General features: G+C 36.5%; 1 protein-coding gene across 3 annotated transcripts in view; it reads left to right on the top strand.

Annotated features, from left to right (window-relative positions):
- CFAP299 (cilia and flagella associated protein 299) overlaps window positions 1-26,377 on the top strand; it is a 613,297-nt gene that overhangs the window by 500,166 nt on the left and 86,754 nt on the right. For all 3 annotated transcript variants that reach the window (XM_029235809.1, XM_029235810.1, XM_029235808.1), the window contains one exon: window positions 22,764-22,906. In XM_029235809.1, the coding sequence (XP_029091642.1) occupies window positions 22,764-22,906 (143 nt within the window). The remainder of the gene's footprint in view (window positions 1-22,763; window positions 22,907-26,377) is intronic.

The raw sequence follows: 26,377 nt of genomic DNA, 5'->3' as shown, positions 1-26,377 counted from the left end.
TTATTTATTTATTTATTTTTCGGTACGCGGGCCGCTTACTGTTGTGGCCTCTCCCGTTGCAGAGCACAGGCTCAGGACGCGCAGGCTCAGCAGCCATGGCTCACGGGCCCAGCCGCTCCACGGCATGTGGGATCTTCCCAGACCGGGGCACGAACCCGCGTTCCCTGCATCAGCAGGCGGACTCTCAACCGCTGCGCCACCAGGGAAGCCCTTAACCATACATTTTAATGATATTTTACTTTACTCAATTAGCATGTGATTATGCAAAACAGACTTTGCAGTATTTACTGAACATAGTAACCAAAAGTAGGTCAAATATTTCAGATAATAAAAGGCATAATTTACAAGCCCATAAACCTATTTTATGAAGTACTATCAGTTTAATTTCAGAGTGCTGTAGTGAAGACAAATATATTCATGTTCTTAAACCTGAAAATATATTGAATATTGATAGTTAAAATTAACATTTGCTTATTTGGGAACTGAGAACCCATGAGACCTCCCTAACACTAATCTTGCCCTCCCCAGCTACCTGCTTCATCGTTAATTTATAGCATTATCAACAGTTCTGCAAAGAGGGAGAGAAACACCATGTAGTGGACCTACTGTGTGCCACACAGTGTGTGCAGCAAGTACTTTTAGGAAATCAGGAGGGAAGGAAAAGAGGCAAAACATAAATGAGACAATTTTATTACCACTTGGCAGTTCTAATAAACTTAATAAGAAAATACATGATATTATTGATTAAAAGTATGTTTAAGGATTTTTCTCTATATTTCATACATCCATTCATTCTCCCCCAATAGTATGACTGCTTGATTATTGGAGATATTTTAATGAATAAATAATTTCAAATGCAAGCAAACAGTGGAAGCTACCCTGCATGGAAAACTGTCTATCAGACTGTGCCTATTCTAATGAAGGAAAAAGCTTCCTTGGTAGATGTGAAATAACATATGGTCTCTCTAGCGTTAACATTACTGATACAGTGATACACAGACAAGCCCATATCAACCTTCTCAGTGAATTCCAGGGATTAATTTTTGGCCCAGAGTAGAGTAAGAAATGGAGGCCAGCTGAGAACATCCCAAATCAGTGGTATATTGGAGAGTAGATAGAAGTGATAAGTTTGCAAGTTCACAGAGAGGAGTAAAAAGGTAAAGCTCTTTCAGTTATCTCATACAGAAAATAGTCGCTGTTCCCTAACTGTATGTGCATCTAAAGAAGCTCAGTTTTTTGGTTTTCTGGTTTTTGTTTTGTTTTGTTTTGTCCTCAGAGTGCACATATACCCCAGCTCCTTCACATTACGTCACGCTCAATAAATATTTTCTGCATGAATGAACTAGTGAGTATTTCTAATACTCACTTGTGATTGAAGACACTATGCTGCCAGTGAGATAGAGGCATCCTGAAGCAACCGGGGGCCAGATGTGCAAGAAAGGCCATAGTCTCCTCATCTGTGAAGTGCCTCCCTTACTTCATTGGTTGCTGTAAACATTATTTGAGACCATAAAGCTCTTTCAGAGATAGTGCCAGGCATCAAATAAGCCCTTGATGGTTGCAAGTATCAATTATGTTGTTACCAGTACTAGAATGGCTGATGCTTCATGTGAGGCCAAAGTGTTTTGGAAGCTCTGAATTTTATGACTAAAAGAATTTTCACTAGTTCTGTGAAAAATGCCATTGGTATTTTGATAGGAAGTTCATTGAATCTGTAGATAGCCTTGGGTAGTATGGTCATTTTAACAATATTAATTCTTCCAATTCAAGAATGCGGTATATCATTCCTTCTGTTTGTGTCATCTTCAACTTCTTTCATCAGTGTCTTGTAGTTTTCTGAGTACAGGTCTTTTACCTCCTTAGGCAGGTTTATTCTTAGGTGTTTTATTCTTTTTGATGCAATCGTAAATGAGATTTTTTCCTTAATTTCTCTGTCTGATATTTGTAGTTAGCATATAGAAATGCAACAGATTTCTGTATATTAATTTTGTATCCTGCAACTTTACTGAATTCATTGATGAGCTCTAGTAGTTTTCTGATGGCCTCTTACAGTTTTACTTCTTCCTTTCCAATTAGGATTCCTTTTATTTCTTTTTCTCCTCTGATTGCTATGGCTGTAACTTCCAAAAGTATGTTGAATAAAAGTGGTGAGAGTGGGCATCCTTGTCTTATTCCTGATCTCAGAGGAAATGCTTTCAGCTTTTTGTCACTGAGTATGATGTTAGCTGTGGAACATTTTGGATGAGGCTGGAGGCCGTCATCAGTACTTGTAGGAGAGACTTGCACCTCTGGACAATGGGCATCCACCTACAGAGAATAATTTCAGAGACTTCAGTGACAGACTGACTCAAATATCTCTGCCATTCTTCTCTCATTTTGGAAATGTGTTCATTAGACCCAAAAATCATTGTTCCTTTAGCCTAAAACTTTATTCCTTTAAAATATAAAAGTTTGGCTAAAGTCTTACATACTGCCTTCTTACTTACTCCTTACCTCTCTTCACTGCCAGCCAGTCACTTTTCAAGTTCTGACAATGTCACCTTCAACTATTTATTGAATAGTGCTTCTCAAATTTTAATGTGCATAGAAATCAACTGAGAATTTTGTTAAAATGCAGGTTTTGGTAAGACTTAGGGTCAGACATATTTCTTAAACTAAATGCAGCTTAGTATAGCATCAGGATTAAAAAACAAAAAACAAAAAAACATTATTACCAGCACTCCAGAAATCAGCTAGAGTGGGCTGAATGGTGATCCCAAAGCTATCAAGTCCTAATCCTGGAAACCTGTGAATGTTAACATATACTGTAAAGTTTCTGTGGATATAATTATAGTAGATCCTTGAAATGAAAAAAAATTGTCCTGAATTAAGCAAGCAGCCTCTAAATGCCATCACGAGTGTTATAAGAGAGAGACAGAGGGATTAGACACACACAAAGAAGGCCATGTGAAGACAGAGGCAGAGATTGGAGTGATGTAGCCACAAGCCAAGGAATTTAGTCACAAGAAGTTTCAAGAGGCAAGGAACAGATTCTCCCCCTAGAGCCTCCAGAGGAAGTGAAGACCTGCCGACACCTTTATTTGGGACTTAACAGCCTCCAGAACTGAGATTGAATTAAATATCTGTTGCTTTCCGCCACCAAGTCTATGGTAATTTTCATAGCAGCAAGAGGGAAATAAATATACTAGCTTTAATTTTTTTTTTTAATGAAATATCTCTCATCCTTTGGTGCCATTAAGACTCATATACTTTTCTGAGAACACTTTTTAGGGAACCTGAACGAAATGAGTGAAAAGTCCCTGTCTGATATCTTCATATTACTGAATGACATAACTTGCTCAATTTTTTTCCATTTTACTTTTCAATTTTAGATACAGTTACATATTTAGCATTGAGAAATTTCTGTATCTCAATTACTGGCCCTATTTACTTAATTCTTAGTTACTGTAATTCTTAAATTGATTTAGCACTTTTACCATCAGCCTGTGTATAATTAATGATATGATTTGATTTTTCTAAATAATCCGTGGTTGTAACTAATAATTGAATAACCCCTTCTAATGTAGAAGCCAAGTAAGTAGTCTAAATTTCTTGCTGCATTGTTTTCTATGCAACTTATAACAAATTACCACAAAATTAGAAGCTTAAAACAACACAATTTAGTATCTTACAGTTTATAGTTCGAAAGTCTGATGTAGTTTTATCAGGCTAAAATCAAAGTGGCAGCAGGGCTGAGTTCCTTTCTGCAGATTTATAGAGAGAATTAGTTTTCTTATCTAGCTTCTAGAGGTTGCCCACATTCCTTGGCCCATGGCCCCCTTCCTTTATACTCAATGCAGCAGTGTTGCATCTATCTGATGACCCTTCTTCAAGAGTCACAGCTCCTCCCTGGTCACAGTGGGAAACGTTTTCCTCTTTTCAGAACCCTTGCGAATACATTGGGTTGACCCAGATGATCCACGCTAACCTCTCTATTTCTAGGTTCTTAACCTTAATTACATATTCAAAGGCCCTTTGCCATGTAAAGCAACATATTTACAGGTTCCAGAGATTAAGACATGGATATCCTTGGGGTCCATGATCTAGCCTTTCTAGTTCCACCACCTAATTTTGATGATGTAGGAGATTTTAATATTTCGAGTTACTTTTAGAAAATAAAAGAGCCTTTTTGATTTTTTAATCTTAATTATTTTCTAAAGTCACTCACTTTAAGTAAAATACTTATTTAAAACATTACTAATCCAAATATTTTATCTTTGTATAGTGCTGCTAAATAGAATTCCAGGCTTTCAGCCATTTTCAGAATCATTATTGTTAGAGTAATTTTTATACTGGAATTATTATTTTTCCTAAATTAAAGATATATAATAATTTTAGTAATACTATTTAAAATATATTGTTTAATTACTTGTTAGATGATCTTTCTTGAAGTGAAAGACAAGAATTATCCTATTTTTATAAATTAACAAGCTGAGATGGAGATATTGATTTTACCAGTGCCTATCAAAAGGGGAAAAAAGAGCTAAAGTAAGAGGTCACAAATATTTGACCTATAATCCTTTTTGTGGTTCTTTAAATTCCATTGTAACCAAGTTATTGATTCATTGTGTTTTTCTATTCATTGTGTTTTTCTAACACGTTAACTGAATGTGTTGCCTAAACATTAGAGAAAACTAGTAGACTCTCATCTGCCGATTTTTTTTTAGGTATGTGGACATTTCTGCCTGTCTCAAATCCACAAATTCATCAAAATGTAGTCATATCCCTCTCTTCCAATGCACCTATCCTGATTATGCCAGTCCACAGTGATATGGCTTTTCCAAAGATTTAGACTGTTTCTTTGGTAGATTGTTCATTTGGTAGGTACATGTGAGCTGCCTTGAATTATGCATTACTTTTTCTATGGATTAACATTTTCTTCCAAATGAATTGTGAACTACGTGGTGGCAAATATTCATTATGTTTCTTCATATTCCTCTTGTGCTTATCATACTGTTCTGCCCATTGTGGGTAATTATAGCACATTTGTTGGTTGCTCAGCAGTACCACACCCCCATCCTCCTCATGATTATCAGCATCATCCGTAAGCATTTACTGAGAAAATGACAAGTCATTGTCTAGAACAGCAAAGAATGTCCTCAGAAATGCTTAACACATGTTTTTCTTGCATCATACACAGGAAAGGAAATACTGTCTTGTACTGGTGAATTCATGGCCAGTTATGAGCACAAAAAGGCAGTGTGATCTAATGAACATTTTAAGGGATTAAAAAAAATCAGGAGATCTGCCTCCTACTCCTTCAGGCCTTCACTAGCAGACTTAACTCTAGGCAAGCTAAGTTATCTTGGCCATTGTGCTGTTTCCTCACCCTGCAAAATTGCCCCTGGAGCAATTTCTTTCCTACATATGCCACTAGGCTATACTGTGGGTATATTTTAAAAATAGAAGATAATTTATTTTTAAAAAGGTATATTTCTCATAAAAACCAAATTCTCTTTCATTGTCATCTTAAAATCACATTCTCAAATGGAAATTCCCAAGGGGATAAGTGGTTTTTAAAAGACATTCTCTGTGGAATCCCCATTTTAAAAATCCCCTGAATGTGTTTCAAGGTAATAAAAGCCCCTCCTCTGCTCTGTGGCTCCACACTAGAGCAATTTACTTGCCTTCCTTGCTTCTGAGACCTTGAAGTTTCTGGAAACATCCAGGAAACGATCAAGGTCCCAGCAAGGAAAACCCCAGCCCATGCTGAAGCCTAATTTATCTGAAGTGTTATTGTTGTACCCACTCTACAGATTGTACTCATTCTACAGCTGACGAAACTGCCTTACAGGATTGTTGTGAGTTGCAAATGAGTAAATTTTTGTGCAAACCCTTATGCAAAGACATTGTTTTTAGGTGCTTAACTCAGGAAAATTGAAAAAGTTCATCTATTAATCTATCTGCTTTGCTGATGTTAATAGCTTCATGTTTATTAAAAATTCACAAATCTGACATTTCAGATTTGAGTGATTCAAATTCATGTTTTTCATAATCAAAATATGTGATTTGAACTAGATGCTGTATGTTATGCTTTAATCTTCATTAATTAATCTTCATTAATAAATAGCATCAACTATTTCTATGGCTATGACTATCAAAAATGTTTACATGTTTGATAGCCTTAAAGTGCCTAAACAAATCATACAGACAGAAAGGACTTGGATGACTTGATATTTTAAAATGACGTAAATATAAGTAGACAAGTTGGTATTTTGTTTTAAAAGTAGATGCTATTGGGTTATTTGGCATAATTATCATGGTTAAAAATAAAAGTATTTTAAATGGGCAGATAACAAAGATAAACACACATTTATTGTTTTTTTAATCTCGAGATCACAATGTTGTATTTGCACATTACCCTTAAACCACATCCTGCATGTTTTGAATTTCAGAGAGTTTAGGATTAAGGGCAGTTTTTTTTATCTTATGCTTATTCTCAGAGTTTGTTTTGATTTTTTTTCCCTAGCATGATACATAAGAGTTTTAATTTCTTTAAAGATCCTCTGGACTTATGAGCAAAGGAAGAAGAGGATCAAGATGATCTTATTTTTATTTAATATTTATTAAGCACACAAGTTATTCCAGAATTTTTGGAAAACACCAAACTAAAATAGCCTCAAAAAAAATGTTTACCTCTTAGATTTTTAGATTGAGATGTCTAAACATTCCTGCCACTTTCCTTTTACATATGAGGAAAATAAGTCACAAAATGCTTAAGTTGCTTATCTCTGGTCATATAGCTGGTTAAAGGCAGAGATTAGAAGAGCCCCTGATGCTTTCCCTCCTACCCAGTCTAGACTCATTCCACTATCCCAAACTGCCACTCTTGACAACTAAATGTTTCCAAGAAGGATAAATATGTCATTATACATTAGAATGGAGGAAGATTGACGGCAAAGATGGTGTCCTGTTCATCCATGTGCCTAGCACACAATAACAATAAACACTTTATAAACATACACTGAATAGTGGAGCTGCTGACCAGTGCTCATTTTGCTCTATCACATAGCAGTGGAATCAGTGCATCATCTTTGGCTGAGGTAGGTATCTTAATTGAAGCCTAGCTGTTCAATTAGCCTCGATTTTGTGGTCTCATGGGCAATAAAGGTCACAAACTCTTCCTATCTAGAAGGAAATAACCTCTAGAGCACTGGTCTTGAAGATCTTAACTCTCAAAGTGACAATACAAACGTCCCTGTGCAAATAACATTTTACAACGCCCCCAAGTTGATGTTCCAACACAGTCCCTGACTATATTGTTCTGCTGCCCAGATGAGCAGACAAATCCACACAGGCTCATAAATTCCTATTATAACGTACTCCTTAAACAAGATTTTTAGAAACCAAGGAAGTAATTAAAATATTACAAAATTATGCTTGGTAATGTAAGGCACATCTAAGGTAGTATTACAGTTATATTTCAATCTAAATCCAAAAAATTATATTTGATCCCCAGACAACTAAAACTTGTGTGACAACAAACTTTCCCAATAGAATGCTAAGGTAATAATCCAGGCAAATGGGTACCCTCATTTAAAATGAGATTTTTGTCCCAAATCCCATGATGAGCGAAACTAAACCACACGAAGGATGCCTTTTTGTCTGTACTAGATTTTGTCTGAAGTGACCCAAGACACTTGAAATAGACTAAGAGGAACTTCTTGTCTCCTTTTCACCCAAGCCGTCTTCTGTAATTCTTTGTTTACCAGGCTAATGAGAAAATCTTGGCAAGAAAATGAGCCAGAGGCTTGTTTCTAATTCTAATTCTAGCTCTGTCCCATATAGCTATAACTTGGGGAAATTACTTCTCTCAAGTCACAGTTTTCTAATCAGTAAAGTGGAGGTGATAACTGTGCTTGTTTTTTAGTTCATTGTGAGTACTAGATGAAATAATGCATGTGAAGTGTTTAGCACAGTGCATGACCCAGTCTACACAGTGCATGACCCAGTTTGATCGTTTAATAAATATTAGATTTTAATAACAATAGCTGAAGCTTGGATGTGAGCTTAAATGGGATGTGGGAAGAGGATGCCTTTCAGCCACCTATAATCTTAGATGCAGGGTCACCTCGGGCACCTTAATAACAGTTGCCCTTTCACGTGATTCAGCCTAAGTCCTTAGGCCATGACACCACGTGTTGCCAACAGAACCTCCGAGTAATCAGGAATGTTCACTAGCGTTAAGTTTTCATTTCCTTCAGACGCTTTGCAGGAGTGGGTAGTGGATAGGATTTGAGGGTCTGGGGTATTCGTGCTAAATCCAATCTTACTATCATTTCTTCAACATTTTTTCAATAATGTAAGTTAAATGCCAATTTACTGTCTAAAACATGACTAAATAGAATTTATGGCTGTTGTGTTCATATTGGTTGCAGCAGCCTTCTAGTCCTGAAGGTTGGGACAAAGTCTTATACATCTCAGTTGTCTTTTCTGTTCCATCCTCCATTCTTATCACAGCACCATCTGCTCCAGCCCCATACTTTCTTCTCCAGAAGACCTTTGAAATTCTCCAGCAATGTCTTTAAATTAAAACTCATGGTACTCTGTTACATGAAACTACTCAGTGACTTCCTATTGCATTTTTTCCCATCTTTATTGGAGTGTAATTGCTTTACAATGGTGTGTTAGTTTCTGCTGTATAACAAAGTGAATCAGCTATATGTATGCATATATCCCCATATCCCCTCCCTCTTGAGCCTCCCTCCCACCCTCCCTATCCCACCACTCTAGGTGGTCACAAAGCACCGAGCTCATCTCCCTGTGCTATACAGCATCTTCCCACTAGCTATCTATTTTACATTTGGTATTGTCTATATGTCAGTGCTACTCTCTCACTTTGTCCCAGCCTCCCCAGTGAGGTGGATGGACCTAGGGTCTGTCATACAGAGTGAAGTAAGTCAGAATGAGAAAAAGAAATACTGTATGCTAACACATATATGTGGAATCTAGAAAAATGGTACTGATGAACCTAGTGGCAGGGCAGGAATAAAGATGCAGACCTATCTCATTTAAATCAAATTGAAAGTCATTTTTAGAGCCCACTTAGCCTACAAAATTTAGGTCCTACTTAATCCTAAAATGTATCTCATGTCATCCCTTCCCCATCCACTTCTCTGTTCTCACAGTAATCCAGACACAATGACCTTCTTTCTATATTTTTGAACAAGCCAGGCGATTTCCTGTAAGAGGACCATTGCATTTGCTATTCCTTCTGCCTGGTATGTTATTACCTAGCATCTTCCCATGGCTTTTGTATTATTCAAGTTTCACTTAAAACATTTCCTCCTCAGAGAGGCCTGATTCAACCTCACTATCTAAAGTAGCTAGGTCCTTTCCAATTAATATCAACTTCATTGTTCTCACAGCACAGTATCTATACCTACAATTATTTGTTTACATATTTATGATTCTTCTTTCTCTACTGAAAAGCATTGTAGTGAGAGCAGGGACCTTATCTTATTCACCATTTATTATCAGTGTTTAGAACAGCGATCTGCTTATGGATTCTCAATAAATATTCATTAAACATGAGAATGAATGAATGACCTGAAATCTTTCTTTAGTAGTAGTCTCGTCTCCACTGACTCCCCGTCCCATACCTCTGAAATGTATTCAGCATTGAATATTGTTTAGGACTTTGCTACTTTTATATCAGTTAGCTTTTACCTAATCCCTTTAACTCTCCACATCAGGACTCCCCAAACCCTGGCCTGTTAAGAACCGGGCCACACAGCAGGAGGTGAGCAGTGGGCAAGTGAGCAAAGCTTCATCTGCCACTCCCTGTCGCTCACTTGCATGACCGCCTGGACCATCCCCACCTTCGCTCGCATTACTACCTGAACCATCTCTCGTGTTACCGCCTGAACCACCCTGCCCCCCACCATGCGTGGAAAAATTGTCTTCCACAAAACCGGTCCCTGGTGCCAAAAAGGTTGGGGACCACTTGTCCACATGGTCACCCTGCATTTCACATTCCAGGTAATGCTGCACAGGCTTCCTTTGTTCATTTGCTTATGATTGCTGGGTGGGGCAGCATCACCTCTCTTTGGGGGCTGAGGACAGAGAGGTGGACACTTACTAAACCCTTGGATAAGTTCTTGTTTCCTCCAGAAGGTACTCACTTCCAGGCAATGTTGATTGGCAATATCCTTTAGACCATGCACAATCTTGTATAGAAGGCAAAGTATGGCAGTGTGAGTTTTTACAATCCCACCATGTTCCTAATTTATACATAGGGTTGAGGACATCTTACTAGAGAATGTGCTCATTGTCATAGCAACAATCTACAACTAATTTTGAGACATTCTTCCATGCTTGCTGGGAAGTGGTCTGGTGTTGGAGAGAGCAAAGACTTGAGTTTGGAAACTTTCATTCGGAGTTCCAACTTGGCCATTTACTAGCTGTGAGTCCTTGGGCAAAATATAATATTTTTCTTATGTGATTAAAAAAATGAAAATAGAAATGCCTAACTTACTTAGTAGAAATGCAAGTAAAGCCCCTGTCACATAGAGGATTATCAATAAATTGTGACTCTTATACTTCTCGCCATCAAATGTGCATATGACTCATGCCCATTTTGAGGTTAACATTTGGAAAGTGGGTAGAAGAAAGATATTTTTCTTCTCTCTTTTGTTCAGTTATGCATTTAATCAATAAACATTATCGTATGTCTTCTCTGTGCTGGACATGAGGCTTGACTGTGGAGGAACAAAGGTACATGATGGTAACATCCCTGATCACAAGCAGCTTACAGTCTAACAGGGGGACAGTCAAGAGACCAATAAGATACAGCATGATAGTTAGAGAGGAGAGTTAAGAAATTGGTTCTGTGGAGATACTGCATAGGGGCAGGGGGGGTGGGTCCACAAAATCCTCCAAGAAAATGAGTTCTAAGAATAAGAGAAAATGCCCAGATGGTAAAGGAGAAGAAGTTCCTTCCAGATTTCCATATGGGGAAGTTGCCTGTCTTCTTCATTAGACTGTGAACTCCATGAGGTCAGGTTCTTATTTCGTTCAGTATTGTATCTCCAGCACCTAGGACAGCGCCCGATGCACACTGGTCTTTCAATAAGTATATTTGAATGAGCCCCTCCAAAGCAAAGTATGATTAACTCTGTTCAGAAGCCTATATTAAAAGATATAGATGAGTTTTTTAACTTCGAATTGTGTGGAGACAATGAAAAAATTTTTTGAGGTTGACAGAATCCAGTCTATAATGAGAATGATAAATAATTTACTACACATTCATATTCAATGAATTATAGAACCTCACTATATAATGAGTTCAGGTATCAATTTATAGTTTCTCCTCACTAAGGAAGTGGTTTTAACCCACAATTAGTCTTGTTAATTGAAGAGACTATGTTCTGGCTCTGTCATATCTTCATTGTCAGGATGCAGTTATCCCACTGGGATGACCACATTCTGTCAGCCTCTCTTATTTCTGATTTCTTAGTCTTCGATCATGCCTGAAGCCCTTTGATCCAAACCAATAACACCATGCAAAATTCGAAGTGCCTATCAGCTTGCTAAAAGGAATCTATATGTGATGTCTTAGTCATTTTTCTCTTACTCCCAGATTGTCTCTTATTCTCCTAAGCAATTGTATTATCCTTGCAAAATGAATGTTCCATCAATGTTAATGGTGGAAAGGAAGTAAAAATCCCTTTGTTCATAAGAATCACTTTGTTTTTGGAATCTGAATTGTAAAGGAAACCTCCCTTCCTGCCTGCCACCCCACGAGCATAGCAGAGGCTTCGTAGTCAAATGCTTGGGTACAAATCCCAGCATTATCACTAACTATTCCACGTACATTGATTTTGTTTCTTCATAGCCTTTTCCATTCTTCTCTCCACCCTACTCTCTACCTAGGGAGGCTGCTTCTATGGGGTACATGCATGGTATCAGGGATCTGGACCCAGTTAGATTTGGCCAATATGAGGCTCCAGCAGGAAGGTATTTATTCCCTTGATCCTCCTTCTGTGAGATTACCTATAGCTATCTATGTCCTTTGACATCAGTTATCTGCTCCGCTCCAGCACGCCCCCAGCCTGTGCATCTCTCCTTCCCTCTTGGGTTCTGATAAACTCTCCCACTCGGGGGTGAGGGAGAGGCCTGTGGTAGGGATAGTGTCAGTTTCAGTACTAGTAGCCCTGGCTTCATGCAGGATCCCTTGTGATGACCCTATATGCCATTCATTAATCCCTGCGTACATACACAAATGTTGCCGTTGTTTTCTGTTGGACTTCTGACTGATACACTAACCATATAAGCCTGGGCCCTAGCTCCTCCTCTTGCTTTAGTTTTCTTATCTGTAAAACAGGGTTAATAATGTTACCCACATTGTGGGACTTGTGTTAGGATTAAATGAGAGAAATTTTGGCACTTAGTAAACACTCTTTAAAAGTTAGCTCTTAGCACTAGTATTATTTTGTTACGTGGTGACACTTTCTGTGAAGCATGATTAAATAAATAGCACGCTCGCAGTTTATCTTGTTGGACTTTGTTTAATCACCTCAGATCCAAAACCATGTTGGTTATACACGTTCTTTGAACCAAGGCCCAGGGGAGATATTAAGCATACAAAGTTAGATAAAGATATAGTCTCCAGTCTCCAGGGACCTTGAACACTACAATATAAAATAGTAAGTGCAGAAAGAAAAATATTTTTAAAACTGTTATGGGAGCTCAGGTAACAAGCAGAGGAAATTCCCAAGATGCTTCTATTTTCAGAGGGAAACATCATTGAATGTGAGGGAAAAAAAAGATATTGTTGAAAGTTTGAGGAGGGAAGATATAAAAAAATGGGAGTGTGGGAGAGGGGAAGAGCTTATCATAGACAATTATTATGCAAGCGCTATAGGTCCAAAGAAGTTTATGGTCATTAATATTTGTGAGAAGAGTCATTATAGTTTTCTTTTTTTCTTGCCAAACTCAGTCATAGCTATGCAAAAACAATAAAAGGAAAGTTGGATCGAAACAGTACTGGAATTTTTTTCAATGAGTGTAACAGGATATGTGCAAGGAATTTGAAGAGGTATGCAAGTGAGCAATTATGATGCTCCACCATGGAATCTTAGCTGTATAAAGCGGAAAACGAGTATATAAAGAGGGTAGTAAACATTGAAACATGGTAGTTTAATGGATCAGCAGTTCCAAAGATCTGAAAGGGCTTCCAGATTATGTGAGCTAGAAAAATAGGAGGTGGAGGTTCAGAGAGTGGTATGTTCAGAGAAAAGATTTTGGAGTCGTGTAGTTAAAGAAGAGTATACATTCATTATAGAAAATTTAGAAAATATCATGCTATAGAAAAACATATACACTATACGCATACACATTTGTGTGTAAGGGTGTGTTTCTGAAGTATTACTTTCCATTATCCTTCTATCACTGTACCAATGATATAAGATTTAATTTTTGTAACTTCATATCTAATAATGCAAGTTCTGCTGTTTATTCTTCCTTTTCAAAATTATCTTAGATAATGTTAGCCACGATCTTCAAGGTAAAATTCTAAGGAATCAAAAGTACCCCATTGGTATTTTGCTTAAAATTTTAATACATTTATTTTATAATAATATATTTCCTTCAGCAATGTAGCCTCTTTATTTAGTTTTTATGTTATTTTAGAAAAGTTTTTCATAAAAGATGTTTGGAAGAATGTTATAATTTTTAAAAAGCATACTGCAAATAAAGATTGTATGCACAATAGCTAATAGGTTATTTCTAGTGTGAAACCAAGCTATTATTTTTTTATGTAGATATTTTGTTTCAGTTAGCTGTCTCTGATTTTCTAAGTAAATTATCATTCTATATACAAATATAATTTTTCTCCTTTCCAGTATTTAGAGCTTATATATACTTTTAATATTATTTTCATTCATTAAAATTTCCAGAACATTTTGGATACTAACAGTGAGATCAGACGTTCCTAAGTTCTTAACCTCACTGGTAATGCAAAGAAGAACCTTTTTAAATATGGACATTTTTGTAAGCTGGGAGAGAAAAAAAGTTAATAAAGTCAATGATCTCCTTCAGAAATCAAATCTCCACCTGTCGAAATATGAGCAAAACTCTTGGGTTCTTTATGGTAAATACTTATAGATTGCAAAAAATAGCCACCATTCTTCACTTTGTCTTTTATCTGTGCCCCTTTGCAATGACACTTGGCAACTGCTCCCATCAAGAAGAGAAGTCACTCTGCCTGCGTCTTGAATCTCAGCTGGCCTGTGACCTGCTTTGTGCAACAGGATGTGGAAGGAAAAGTCTGCTGGTTCTGAGAATAAGCCTCCAACAGGGAGGACAAAAGCTGTCTTTCACATAACCCTGAGAAGTGTGTGAATAGTGAAAAGATATGTCTAATTGCAAATGAATAAGAAGATACAGAATTTTGAAATAATTATCAGCATAAAAAATTCAGAAAATAACTTGCATCAGAGAAATTTATAATGACAGACCTTTTGAAATGTTAGAAAACAATTGTTTGTCCAAACTTAGACTCCATTTGCAAAATCATTTCTCTTCCAAAACAAAACAATTCCCTAAAACTAATGATTCATAAAGGCATTCCAGAGTCTTAAAATTCTAGGAGATAAAATTCTTTCTTCATTTGTCTTTATCAGGGGGCATGCTGACAGTCTCAGTGGGGGAGTCACCAGTACTTAGCTTGTCTGACAGCTTTCATACTCTGAAATGGATGTTTTTGTGCAGCAACATACTGCTTAGCGTGCTTTTTGTTTAACTGACTTTGGCTTCACTCTTGAAAAAGTCCCATTTCGATGTATCAGGTTTATGCCTCCTCATTAGTGTTTGGCAAGAAAAATCAGGCAACACATGTACTCAACTCGTAACAAGTTTATGAATTTGTATTTTAATCCACTTCTGGGAAAACACAAGCAGCCAGAGATCCAAATGATATATTAATGGTCTAAATTGTACTTTAATTCATCTTTTCCCAACACATGAGAAGTAATGAGGACCTAACTAAGCATTCCATAAGTCTTTTGATTCACATGTGAGGTCACAGATCATCTCAGTAAAATCTCAGGTTCCACATGCTCCTTGGTGTCTGACCCCCCACTTCAATTTCAGGAATGCTTGTATCTTGATATTGATCAATATCTTGTTCTTGTGCTTTTCATTGTTGTTTTTGTTACTTAAAAAAAAATCTGTGTCTTTTGCTTAGGTTGCAAATAAATGTAGACCATTATTCATGGTTTCAAATGAGTATCATTTGATTTACTGAAATACTTGTGTTGGTTGTAACTTGAATTATTCTAGAAAAGATTAAAGGGTCTTATCTAAGGACTATGAGCATTTTGGAAGTTTTCCTCTTATAAACAGCATCATCATTTAAAAGAGCCCTTCGATATATAAAGTATAGAGTTTTCATGTGTCTTTTGGGAAATTAACTCTGATTAAAAAGTTATTAGAATGAATAAGACCATATATTGTATGATTCCATTTATATGAAAAAAAATTCAGAAAAGGAAAGTCTATAGAGATACAAAGTAGATTAGTGATTGCCTGGGTCTGGGGGTGGAAACAGGGTTAACTGCAAATGGGCACAAGGGATCTCTTTGGGGTGATGAAAATATTCTAAAGCTACATTGTGTTTCACAGCTCTAGAAATTTACTAGAAGTCATTGAATTATACACTTAAAACTTTAGAATGAATTTTATGTTATGTAAACTATACCTCAATAAAGCTATTATATTTTTTAAAAGAAAAAGAAAGGTTAGTAGAGAAGTTTAAAACAATTATTTATAACATTTTCTAATTCCTATTGAAACAACAGAGGTATCCAAATAAGAAAGCTTTCAATTACTAAAATATGTCACACTCAAGCTGAAATAAACCTGGTTCTTCAAAGGGGCTCTGTTAACCTATTATACCCATTCTGGATGCCAGAATCATGATTTTACTGTCAATTAGGCCCATCCTGTATAATACCTGGAAAGATTGTTTAAATTTTAACTTCAAAATACATCCAAAGTTTTAACTGAGGATGACTAAATTTAACAAATGAATTGAACCATGTACTGCAACCTAAACATAATTATACAAACTTAGGTAATGGAATTCTGATATGATCATTCCATTTCCTTATCCCAAAGGAATTGACAAAACTCTTAACACAGTATAACTACAATAGTGACAATATAGTAAAAAGTTTTTTAAACAATAGGTAATATTTACTGAGGTTTTATCATGTACTAGGCATTGTTATGTGCTTAGCAAAAATAGTCTTATTTAATTCACACAGCAACCCTAAGAGGCAGGTGTTATGACCATTTTGTAATAGAGGAAACTGAATCTTAAAAAGGATAACTAACTTACCAATGTCACAAAGTAAGTAGGTGGCAGGGTCAGCATTTGGATCCAGGTCTGTGTGTCCACTGCATGGTGGTTAGGAGCATGGGCTTCATGGGAAGTAGGTGTGTGAGTGTATGTGCCCTACTCTCTAGCTGCATGTCCTTTGGGAGGTTCCTCAAACTCTCAATGCTTTGAGGTCCTACATTCATAAAATGAGGATAATAATGCTATCTAGCCATTATATATATATTTTAGAGAATTAAATAAGATGATAAATATAAAGCTAATATTTTGCTCAAAACATAGTGGGTTCTTAATAGATGATAGATAGTAGTATTAATGGTAGGAGTAATTAGTATTCACGTTGGAGGAAAATACACATTTTATAAATGAACACATTAAATTAATTAATCAAGAGCATTAGCTAACTTCATTCTAATTCTCTAACTTCCTCTCACCTCTTCTGCCTCATTGTTTTTCTAGTACCCTACACTGTGCTTTTTATTTTTAATTTATTTATTTATTTATTTATTTATTTTTGGCTGTGTTGGGTCTTTGTTGCTGTGTGCGGTCTTTCTCTAGTTGAAGTGAGCGGGGAGCTACTCTTCGCTGTGGTGCGTGGGCTTCTCATTGCGGTGGCTCAACTTTGTTGCAGAGCACGGGCTCTAGGCACACAGGCTTCAGTAGTCGTGGCACGTGGGCTCAGTAGTTATGACTCGCAGGTTCTAGAGTGCAGGCTCAGAAGTTGTGGCATACGGGCTTAGTTGCTCTGCAGCATGTGGGATCTTCCCGGACCAGGGCTTGAGCCCATATCCCCTGCACTGGCAGGTAGATTCTTAACCACTGTGCCACCAGGGAAGTCCCTACACTGTGCTTTTTTAATGATGCGTTTCTAAAGTTAAATTTGTAATTTCCTGACTATCACCAATTACTATACATCAACAGTTCTAATCAGATTTTTAAAATAATTTCATAAAGCGTGTTGTTCATTAGGAAGATTTTTCATTTTAGCAATTTTTTTTTAATTTTACTAAAAAGTTTTTTTAAAAATATACTTTTACACATATGTAACCATACTTGGAAAGATATGAATAAAGTAATTTTCACTTGGTCTGTACAGATTTTTGTGAAAACAGCTCCTTCTGAATATTTTCCTAGGTCTAAAATTATAGAAATTTTAGTTGAACATTTTGTTTTTATTGAAAATAAAAGCAATCATAGATACAATGATCACCAGAATTCCTGTTGGGAAAGAAACAGTATTTGCATGTTGTTTACGAATTGGGTGAATAGGGAAGAAGGTAAGGCTTTGGCAGCACCTAAATGTGAATTTAGCAGTTTCATGCAAGACAAAAGAAAGAGATTATTCTGTTACTCTGTAGAGTGGAAAGACAAACACGTAGAAGGGAGAGTTTGCAAGAAGGCTTAACCACAATGTTATAACAGCTTCAGGTGTACCACATAGTAATTCCATATTTTTATAGATTATACTCCATACAAAGTCATAATAAAACATTGACTATGTTCCCTGTGCTGTATATTACATCCTTGTAATTTATTTATTTTATATCTAGTGGTTTATACCTCTTAATCCCCTTCATCTATTTTGCCCCTCCCCCCCCACTCCCCTCTGGTAACCACTAGTTTATTCTCTGTATCTGTGAGTCTGTTTCTGGTTTTTGTTATATTTGTTTTATTTTTTAGATTTCACATGTAAGTGAAAATATACAGAATCAGTCAGCTATACTTCAATAAAAAAGAAAAAGGAAAAAGAAAGAGGAGGCTTAACTAACTAAATGCTTAGGTCCAAGCAGGATTTTGGCCTCTTGTTTATTTTGGTGTGTTTTGTTTTGTTTTGTTTTGGGGGGTGTTCAGTTTGGTTTGGTGTAGAGACTTGCTGGATTTTGCAGGAACCTACTTAAGGGCATAGGACTTATGAATATAGAGAGGCATTAAGAGTTTGAACAACCCACCCAGAGACACACAGTGAACATGGAGGGAATAACACTTATACCCAGTTTGGCCTTACTTGAAGTTATCTAGCTTCAGAAAACCCCAAAATCTCAGGATTCACAAAAATCACAGAGCAGGCACTTAACTCTCACAAGACTAGAGAAGTGAGATTTGAAATTTATTCAGATTTCCATGGACAGAGGGCTTTAACACACATGGCAAGGATATATATAATAATGTAAAATAGTGAAATTATGGTCAAATATATATCATTTTAGACAATCAGTCATTTTATCCACAAGAACATTAAAGACTAAAGATGTTTAGGTACTTGACTAAGTTAAAAACTGAACAGTCAAGCTTGTATATTTTAATTCTTTACAATCTATATTTATTCTATAATATTTAAATATTTATTCTCTTGGATCTAGAACTTAATGAGAGAGATAAATTTACCACAGTGATGATGACTTATTCTACAGTTCTATCAATTTTTGCTTTAGCTATTTTAAGGCTATGTTTTCAAAGGTTCATTCAAGTTTAGAATTATTATATCTTTCTGTAAATGGAATCTTTCATCATTATCTAGTGACTCTCCATCTCCAGTAATGCGTTTTGCCTTAAAGTCCATTTTGCCTAATATTGATATGCCAGTACCAGCTCTCTTTTGGATAGGAACTTCCTTTTGTGTATTCTTTGATTATTTAATTTTCAACCTTATATTTTACTTCATATTTTTGTATTCACTCTAATAATCTTTGTCTTTTAACTTAAACATTTGGCCATTTACACTTATTGTAATTACTTAATTATTTAAATTTATTATTATTGTATTAATTTGCTAGAGCTGCCATAACAAAATACTATAGACTGGATAGCTTAAATAACAGAAATTTATTTTCTCATAGTTCTCAAGGCTAGAAGTCCAAAACAGATCAAGGTGTTGGCAGATTTGGTTTCTTCTGAGGCCTTTCTCCTTGCTTGCAGATGGTTCCTCTCACTGTGTCTTCACATGGTCTTTTCTCCATGCACACAACCCCCCAATGTCTCTCTGTGTGTCCAAATTTCCTCTTCTTATAAAGTCAGATTGCATTAGGGCCTACCCTAATGGGCTCATTTTTACTTAATTAACTCTTTAAAGGTCCTTTGTCTAAAACATTCTCTGAGGTACTCAGGGTTAGGTTTCAACATATGGATTCTGAGGGAACACAATACAGCCCATAATACTATCATTACATTTGTGTATTTTACTTGTCCTGTCTCTTCCAAATTTTTCCTCTCCCTTCTTGCCTTCTGTTTCATTGATTGACTGCTTTTTCCTCACTTTGTTTTATCCTCTAATAATTTAAAGATGATATACACTATCTCCTGTTGTGACCCAAATTTATACATACATATTTAGCAAATTCTAAAGTTAATCAGTATAGCTGCCCTCATTCTAAAAAATTTAGACACTCCAACTTTAACTCTGACAACTTTCTCCAAACATACATTTATATAAAAAATTTTAGGCATACTGTTATTTTTATTACAGAAGATACTGTTAACATTTGTTTATATTGACCTATATATTTAAAATATTTGATTCTATTCCTTATCTATTCTATTTTTTCTTATTATTCTACTCTTTATCTCTAACTTCCAGCTGGAGTCACATTCTTTTGCCTGAAGTACATGCTGCAGAATTTCTTTGAGCAAGAGGCTGTTGTTAGCCAAGTCTCTTATTTATTTATTTATTTGGTCTAAAAAATCTATATATTGTTCACCATAAAAGTGTTTTCTCTGGATGTAACTCTGGAGTGATTCTTCTTTTCTCTGAACACAGTGGAGATATTTTTTCATCCTTTATTTGTTTCTCAGCTTTATTTTGCTGCAATAGGTCCTGTTAGTCTCTCTATCTGAAAGACTGGATTTTGTTTCCTGTCACCCCCACCTGACATAATCATGAAATCTTTGCTGAGATTCTCTAAGGCTGGGCAAATACCTGGAAGACAAGGATGACTTTAGGGTTCTGCTTTCCTCTCTGGGCTCCTGCTTTCATTTATTTTTTGGACTCTGAGTATTCATCATTTTCTTGCCAGTGTATCAATGCATGTTACAAGTTATTTTTTAGATTTTATCCAGATTTCTTATTTGTTTTCAGCAGGAAGTTACAGTTACAATACCAGTTACAATATCTGGTATGCTATTCTGCTAGAAGAATAAGGCTGGTCCATCTCTCATTTAAAGAGAGAAAGACAGAGAAACAGAGAAAAAAACAGAGACAGAGAGAGACAGAGGAGCTTTCTTTTCTGTTAATAGAGTTCCATTTTGAAAGGAAAGGACTTATTTTGGATCTTTTTCCCCCTCTCAGTCCCTGCATGATTTGCCTTACATCAGGAGCAGCCTTGATTGAATAAAGATTACAAGCACTTTTCGTATTACATATGAAATATGTATAGCTCATGGCCTTGTTTAAGTAGGGACAGCAAAGTTAGTTATTGGTTTAGTTGTGTGAGAATCTCAAGAAGTCTAAGTTCCTATCCATTTAAATTTTGTGCTGTATAAACTAAAAACTAGGTGACTAAAAGCATGGAGAAATCCATATAAATTTAACTGGGAGTTACATGGGGGAAATGAGAAGGACTATGGATTGAGTTTATACACAATTGGGCACAGAAATAACAATGAATATTAGTTCATCCAGGCATATCTATGGGAAACATCACTAATCCAGTACAACCCTCCCTCCCCTTGGGCTAAGAAAGTGCCTCAGGATTCTTCTCAGCACCCAATGCTGTTCCATAGTAAGCTGGAAGATGAAGCATCAGCAGAATAACAAATAATTCTAAGCTGTGTCTCTGTTCCTCCATTTTTCTGTTGGCATATTGTTAGCAACCTGTTTTCATAGGTGTGGCAGGGGAAAGAATTATTTCAATTTTCTAAATTCACCCTTTTGGAAACTCTGCTATCTGAGGTGACCTGTGTTAGTGCTCCCTATAATTGACTACACAAAGACCCAACAAGTAACAATCCAGTAATTGCTCAAGAGGAACAGGAAGGCTTGTTTACAGGTTCTTCCAAATATAGAACTTCTCCATGAAATTCTACATTTTGATCTAGATTTGGAAATGAATACATTATGAACTTTTCCAATTACACTTAGCGTTTTTTTCTTTTTTTTTCCTCCTAGAACTTGAGATCAATGTCTATTGGCTTGAGCAGGAAAAGACTACAATTCTTTTACTTGCATTACCTTGTTTCCACTTTAGGGCCTTTCTACCAGCTGTTCCCTTTTCCTGATAGGCTCCTATTCTAGATCTTTACAAGGCTTACCTCTTCTTAGCCTTCAAGTCTTGGCTTAAATACCTCCTCAAGGTCTTTTCTGATTATTCTACCTAAAGTAGCCTTCACCACCACCAAATCCTCTAGCCAACCATCTTCTTTATTTGCTTTATAACACTTATCCCTCACTGTAAGTATTGTTTCCTTTTCATGTCTATTGTCTGTCTCTGCTTACCTAAACATAAGTTCCAAGAGATCAGGACCTTTACTGTCTTGCTTATCACTGTATCCTTGGCACATTCAACAGTGTCTCACATGTAGTAGCTGCTCAAAGATATTTGTGAAGGAATTGATACAAAGGAGAAATATGTACTTTCTGTATAGGTTTGACCTATAGAATTAATTTTCTAAAGAGATTTTAATTTGTAAAGAGGTTTTTTTTAAGTGGTTCATTTTTTTTAAACTATTTATTTATTGGTCATGCTGTGCAGCATGCGGATCTTAGTTCCCTGAACAGGGATCAAACCTGCACCCACTGCAATAGAAGCACAGAGTCTTAACCACTGGACCACCAGGGAAGTCCCGAAAGATTTTAATTTACAAAGAGATTTTAATTTTGTAGAGATTTTTTCTGACTCTTATGATAATAAAAAGAAGGGACCCCATTTCTCTATATATAACATAAAATATATAGCTGTTTAAGTGGAAAAAGAATGTAATGATTAGAAGGACAAACACATGAGCCTGGGTTTTAATCTGAGCTTCTCAATTTACTAGCTGTGTGAGGTACTCAACCTGTCTGTTTTTCAGTTTTTTAACTTGCAAAATGATGACAAAGAGAAGACAATGGGACTGGGAAAAAAGTAAATAATGTTTTATTTTCAAATACTGGAAATAATGTCTGTCCTTAGGAAGACGTCTATGAATTATTTATTGATATTGTTATATACAATTGTTATATATAAACATTATATGCATGTTCAGTTAACTTTTCATAAATTTCTTCACTGCCAGGAGAAAATAATAATACCTACCCCATAGGATCATGGTAAGTATGAAGCATAAAGCACTTAGAATAGGGTATAACACAGGTATCACTCAATAACTGTAGATTTTATTATCATGTAAAATTTACTGAAATGAATTTTGTTCATTTACTCTCTCCATTCTCTATTTTTCTATGTACTAGTCCGTGATCTTTATTCGTGACAGAAATTCTCATGGGCAGGAGGTGTCAGGATACATTGACTATGCCCACAGGCTAAAGATTGAAGATTTTGAAGTCTACTTTAGTGGAAAAAAAAGACTTCTTCCAAGACCCACAGATATGAGGTAAGTTGTGCACATTTTTCACAACTTCAATAAGAGAACAAGCTTCTCAGAGGTAAAGATAAGGATTTTTATTTTATTTTCTGGAACACTAATGTATATATAGCAGGAATGTGGTAAGAGTGGTTTGAATAAAAAGTAAATACATTTTAAAACAGGGAATGAACATAGATGCATATTTTCCATTAACAGGCTGAGGAAGGGAACTCTTCAGAGATGAGATAAGTAAATTCTCAGTGACATTCCTTTTAAATGATAAGTAGAGACTAAAATTTGCTACTCTCACATGGCTCTTGCCCTACTTGGGACTTCATCTGTCTAAAAGCCTCAAGAGCAGTCCATGGAACACATTCTCCTCCCACTTTTTTTTTTTTTTTTTTTTTTTTTGGTCACCAACCAAAATCCAGGCCTCTGAGTAGCTCACCCTCATTTACTCTCACCACTGGCCTATTTGGGGATTTCTTCTACTCATGATTCTTTTTACTATTGACCCCTATCCTTTCCTCTGTAACCCTTATCCCACCACATAGGATCTACTCTACAAAGTCAACCTATTTATAGATCCCGATCCTTCTACCACCTCCTGAATAGCTCTCAAGCTAAACTTTTTATTCTATACCTCTCACTTATCACAGAACACAAAAGTAGTAGCAGCATTCTGCTTTAACTCTCCACTGCCGTATCCAGATTATTTAATACTTTTTTTAATTGGGGTATTAATGAGAACCTGCTGTATAGCACAGGGAACTCCACTTCACTGTACAGAAAATTATTTGACACTTTTAACAACACTATTCCTCTGACATTCCTGCCCTCTTGTGTCCATCCTTCTTGCTATTATCTAAAGGCTTCATAACCCATCACCATTTCATGGACATACCCCTTTTCCTATCCAACCTAGATGCATAGCAAAATCATTTAACTTGCCTCTTGCAATAATCCCAGCTGCCCATGTCTTTTTGTGCTTTGGCTGTATCTGTCCTGATAACCCTCAAAAGCAGATTGACCCAATTATCCTCTTGCTTGCACCGTTAGCTTGACCCCTGGGTAACGCAGAAGGAAATTTTAAGAAATTTCACAAAGGTGTGGATGGCTGCTGCCAATAATTTATGGTCTCCAAACTCAGCCAGCCCCTTTTTGGCCCTCAGCCACCCATTTATTTGCTGTTTCTCAATTCGTAGTTTTACCATTCTCCCCCCCAAAATATTCTGAAGCTGCACCACTCTCTCAAAATCATTGTTCTCAACTGCTGACCCTGACTCCTGTCCATATTTGCCTCACATTTCACAGAGGACGGTAAGTCTAAACATAGAAACCAACACCTGATCTGTCTCTCTGTCAACCAAAATCAGCTTCCTCACTAGCTGGTGCCCCCCTCAGAGTGCCCTTCTGATTATTCCCAATCACAATTCCATTCTGGCTGCTACTGGCCCCTGGGCCCACCATCTATGTTCAGAACACATCTGCCCCTAACTCTTAGAACACCACATGCCCTCCTTCCCTCAGCCCACCTCTCAGAGGCCCAATTTGCTACACACTTGTCCACATTCTCCCAACACAGCAAGGCTTAGGCTTCCCCAAAGACCATGAGGGAGTATATGCCCTCAGAGTGACTCAGGCTTTTCTGGTGACATTTCTGAAATAAAATAAGTGGCTGCGCTCTCCACTTTTTGAAACAGTTTTTTTCTGGAAAAAAAAATTAGTAGTTCATTTTTATTAAGTGAAATATTCCTTTATACATGCATCTACTCTCACCACACTTTTCCAGATTCAGAGAGAAAAGGACTCCTTGACTTGGTTAGAGCTAATTTATTCAACTTGTTTTTTATCCTTTTCACCCTTCTTTTCACTGAAGCCATACTTTATCTATCGTTATCTTTTTTTATATATATACATTCTCAAACTGACTCTCCCAACTGGCTCTTTTATCTTGCCTCTAAACATGCTGGAACCATTTCTATATTAAAGAAAAGAAATCCTCTACCTCTCTTACAATTTCCTGCTAAGCTCCTCAAAAGAACAAGTGTCTCCAACTCTCACTTCTCATGTAGGTGCTAACCCATTGTAATTAGCCCTCTGCCACCGTTATTTTTTTATTATTATTATTATTATTTTTTGCGGTACGCGGGCCTCTCACTGCTGTGGCCTCTCCCGCTGCGGAGCACAGGCTCCGGACGCGCAGGCTCAGCGGCCATGGCTCACGGGCCTAGCCGCTCCGCGGCATGTGGGATCTTCCCGGACCGGGACACGAACCCGTGTCCCCTGCATCGGCAGGTGAACTCTCAACCACTGCGCCACCAGGGAAGCCCCTGTCACCGTTATTCAAATGAAACAACTCCTGCTAAAATCACCAGTGACTGCCAATTTCAAAATCTTATGCACTATTTTTATTTCTCATCTTATTTAACTTCTCGTCATTATTTAATTACTGTTGATTAATCCTTATGCTGATTAATTCTTTCTTCTCAAAACTATTCAAATATTCTAACATTTTATGTCAGAATCTCTCATTGAACTCTTCCCTTGTTTATTTCATGCATGTTGGTAATCACCAGGGTTCATCCTTGGACTTCTTTTCTTACCATATGCATTCTCTTGAGTGATTTGATCACTTTTCTGGTAAACTATAACCCTAGCACAGATCTCTTCTTTATTTAAGACTCAATTATCCTATTGCTCGCTTGAGAACCTTCTGGGTATCCCATTAGCATCTAAAACTTATTTTCAAAATTAAAATCATTTTTATCTGTGAAACCTACTGTTGCTTCTGTGTCCCCTTTCTTGGCAAATAGTACCACCCTGGTATCCCAAGGCAAAATCCAAATGTTATCCTAGACCTCTTCCTCGCCGTCACCACCACCTCTATAACTAATCTAAAAATACTAGATTCTGTTATATTAAAAGCTTTGTTTATATTAAAGCAAATATAAAATGTCATTTCACTTGTAAACACTTCAGTATGAATCTTCATGTGATAACATTTTAAATAAAACAATCATGACATTATACCTAACAAAATAATTCCTTAATATCATCTAACACCTAGTTAGTCCTTATTCATACTTCATTGACTATCTTAAAGTTATCTTTCCATAGCTGGTTTGACCAAATCAAAATCCAAATAATATTGTGTTATTCTTTTACTTTATAACAGCCCCCTTCCTTCTTTTTATCTTTTATGCTGTGATTTGTTGGAGAAACTAGGTCATTTGTCCTAAGAAATGTCATATTCTAAATGTGACTGATCGTGCTCATGCTGTTGTTTGTTACACACTCCCTCTATCCTCCTATTTCCTGTCAACTGGCTTGATAAAATTCAGTTTCAATTTTTTTTAGGTAAGTTTTTTTTTTTTTTTAATGTGAAACTCTGTGAGTTTGATCAGTGGGTTCAGGTGGTGTCAGTCTGATGACTCTATTATAAAGTTCCCATCAAATTTCACCCAGTGGTTTTAGCATACAATAATGAAGTCTTCC

Source organism: Monodon monoceros, unplaced genomic scaffold (assembly GCF_005190385.1).
Source record: "Monodon monoceros isolate NGI ecotype Baffin Bay Population unplaced genomic scaffold, NGI_Narwhal_1 Super_Scaffold_20, whole genome shotgun sequence".
In the NCBI taxonomy this organism is placed as follows: domain Eukaryota; kingdom Metazoa; phylum Chordata; class Mammalia; order Artiodactyla; family Monodontidae; genus Monodon; species Monodon monoceros.
This window is presented reverse-complemented; position numbering and strand designations above follow the sequence as displayed.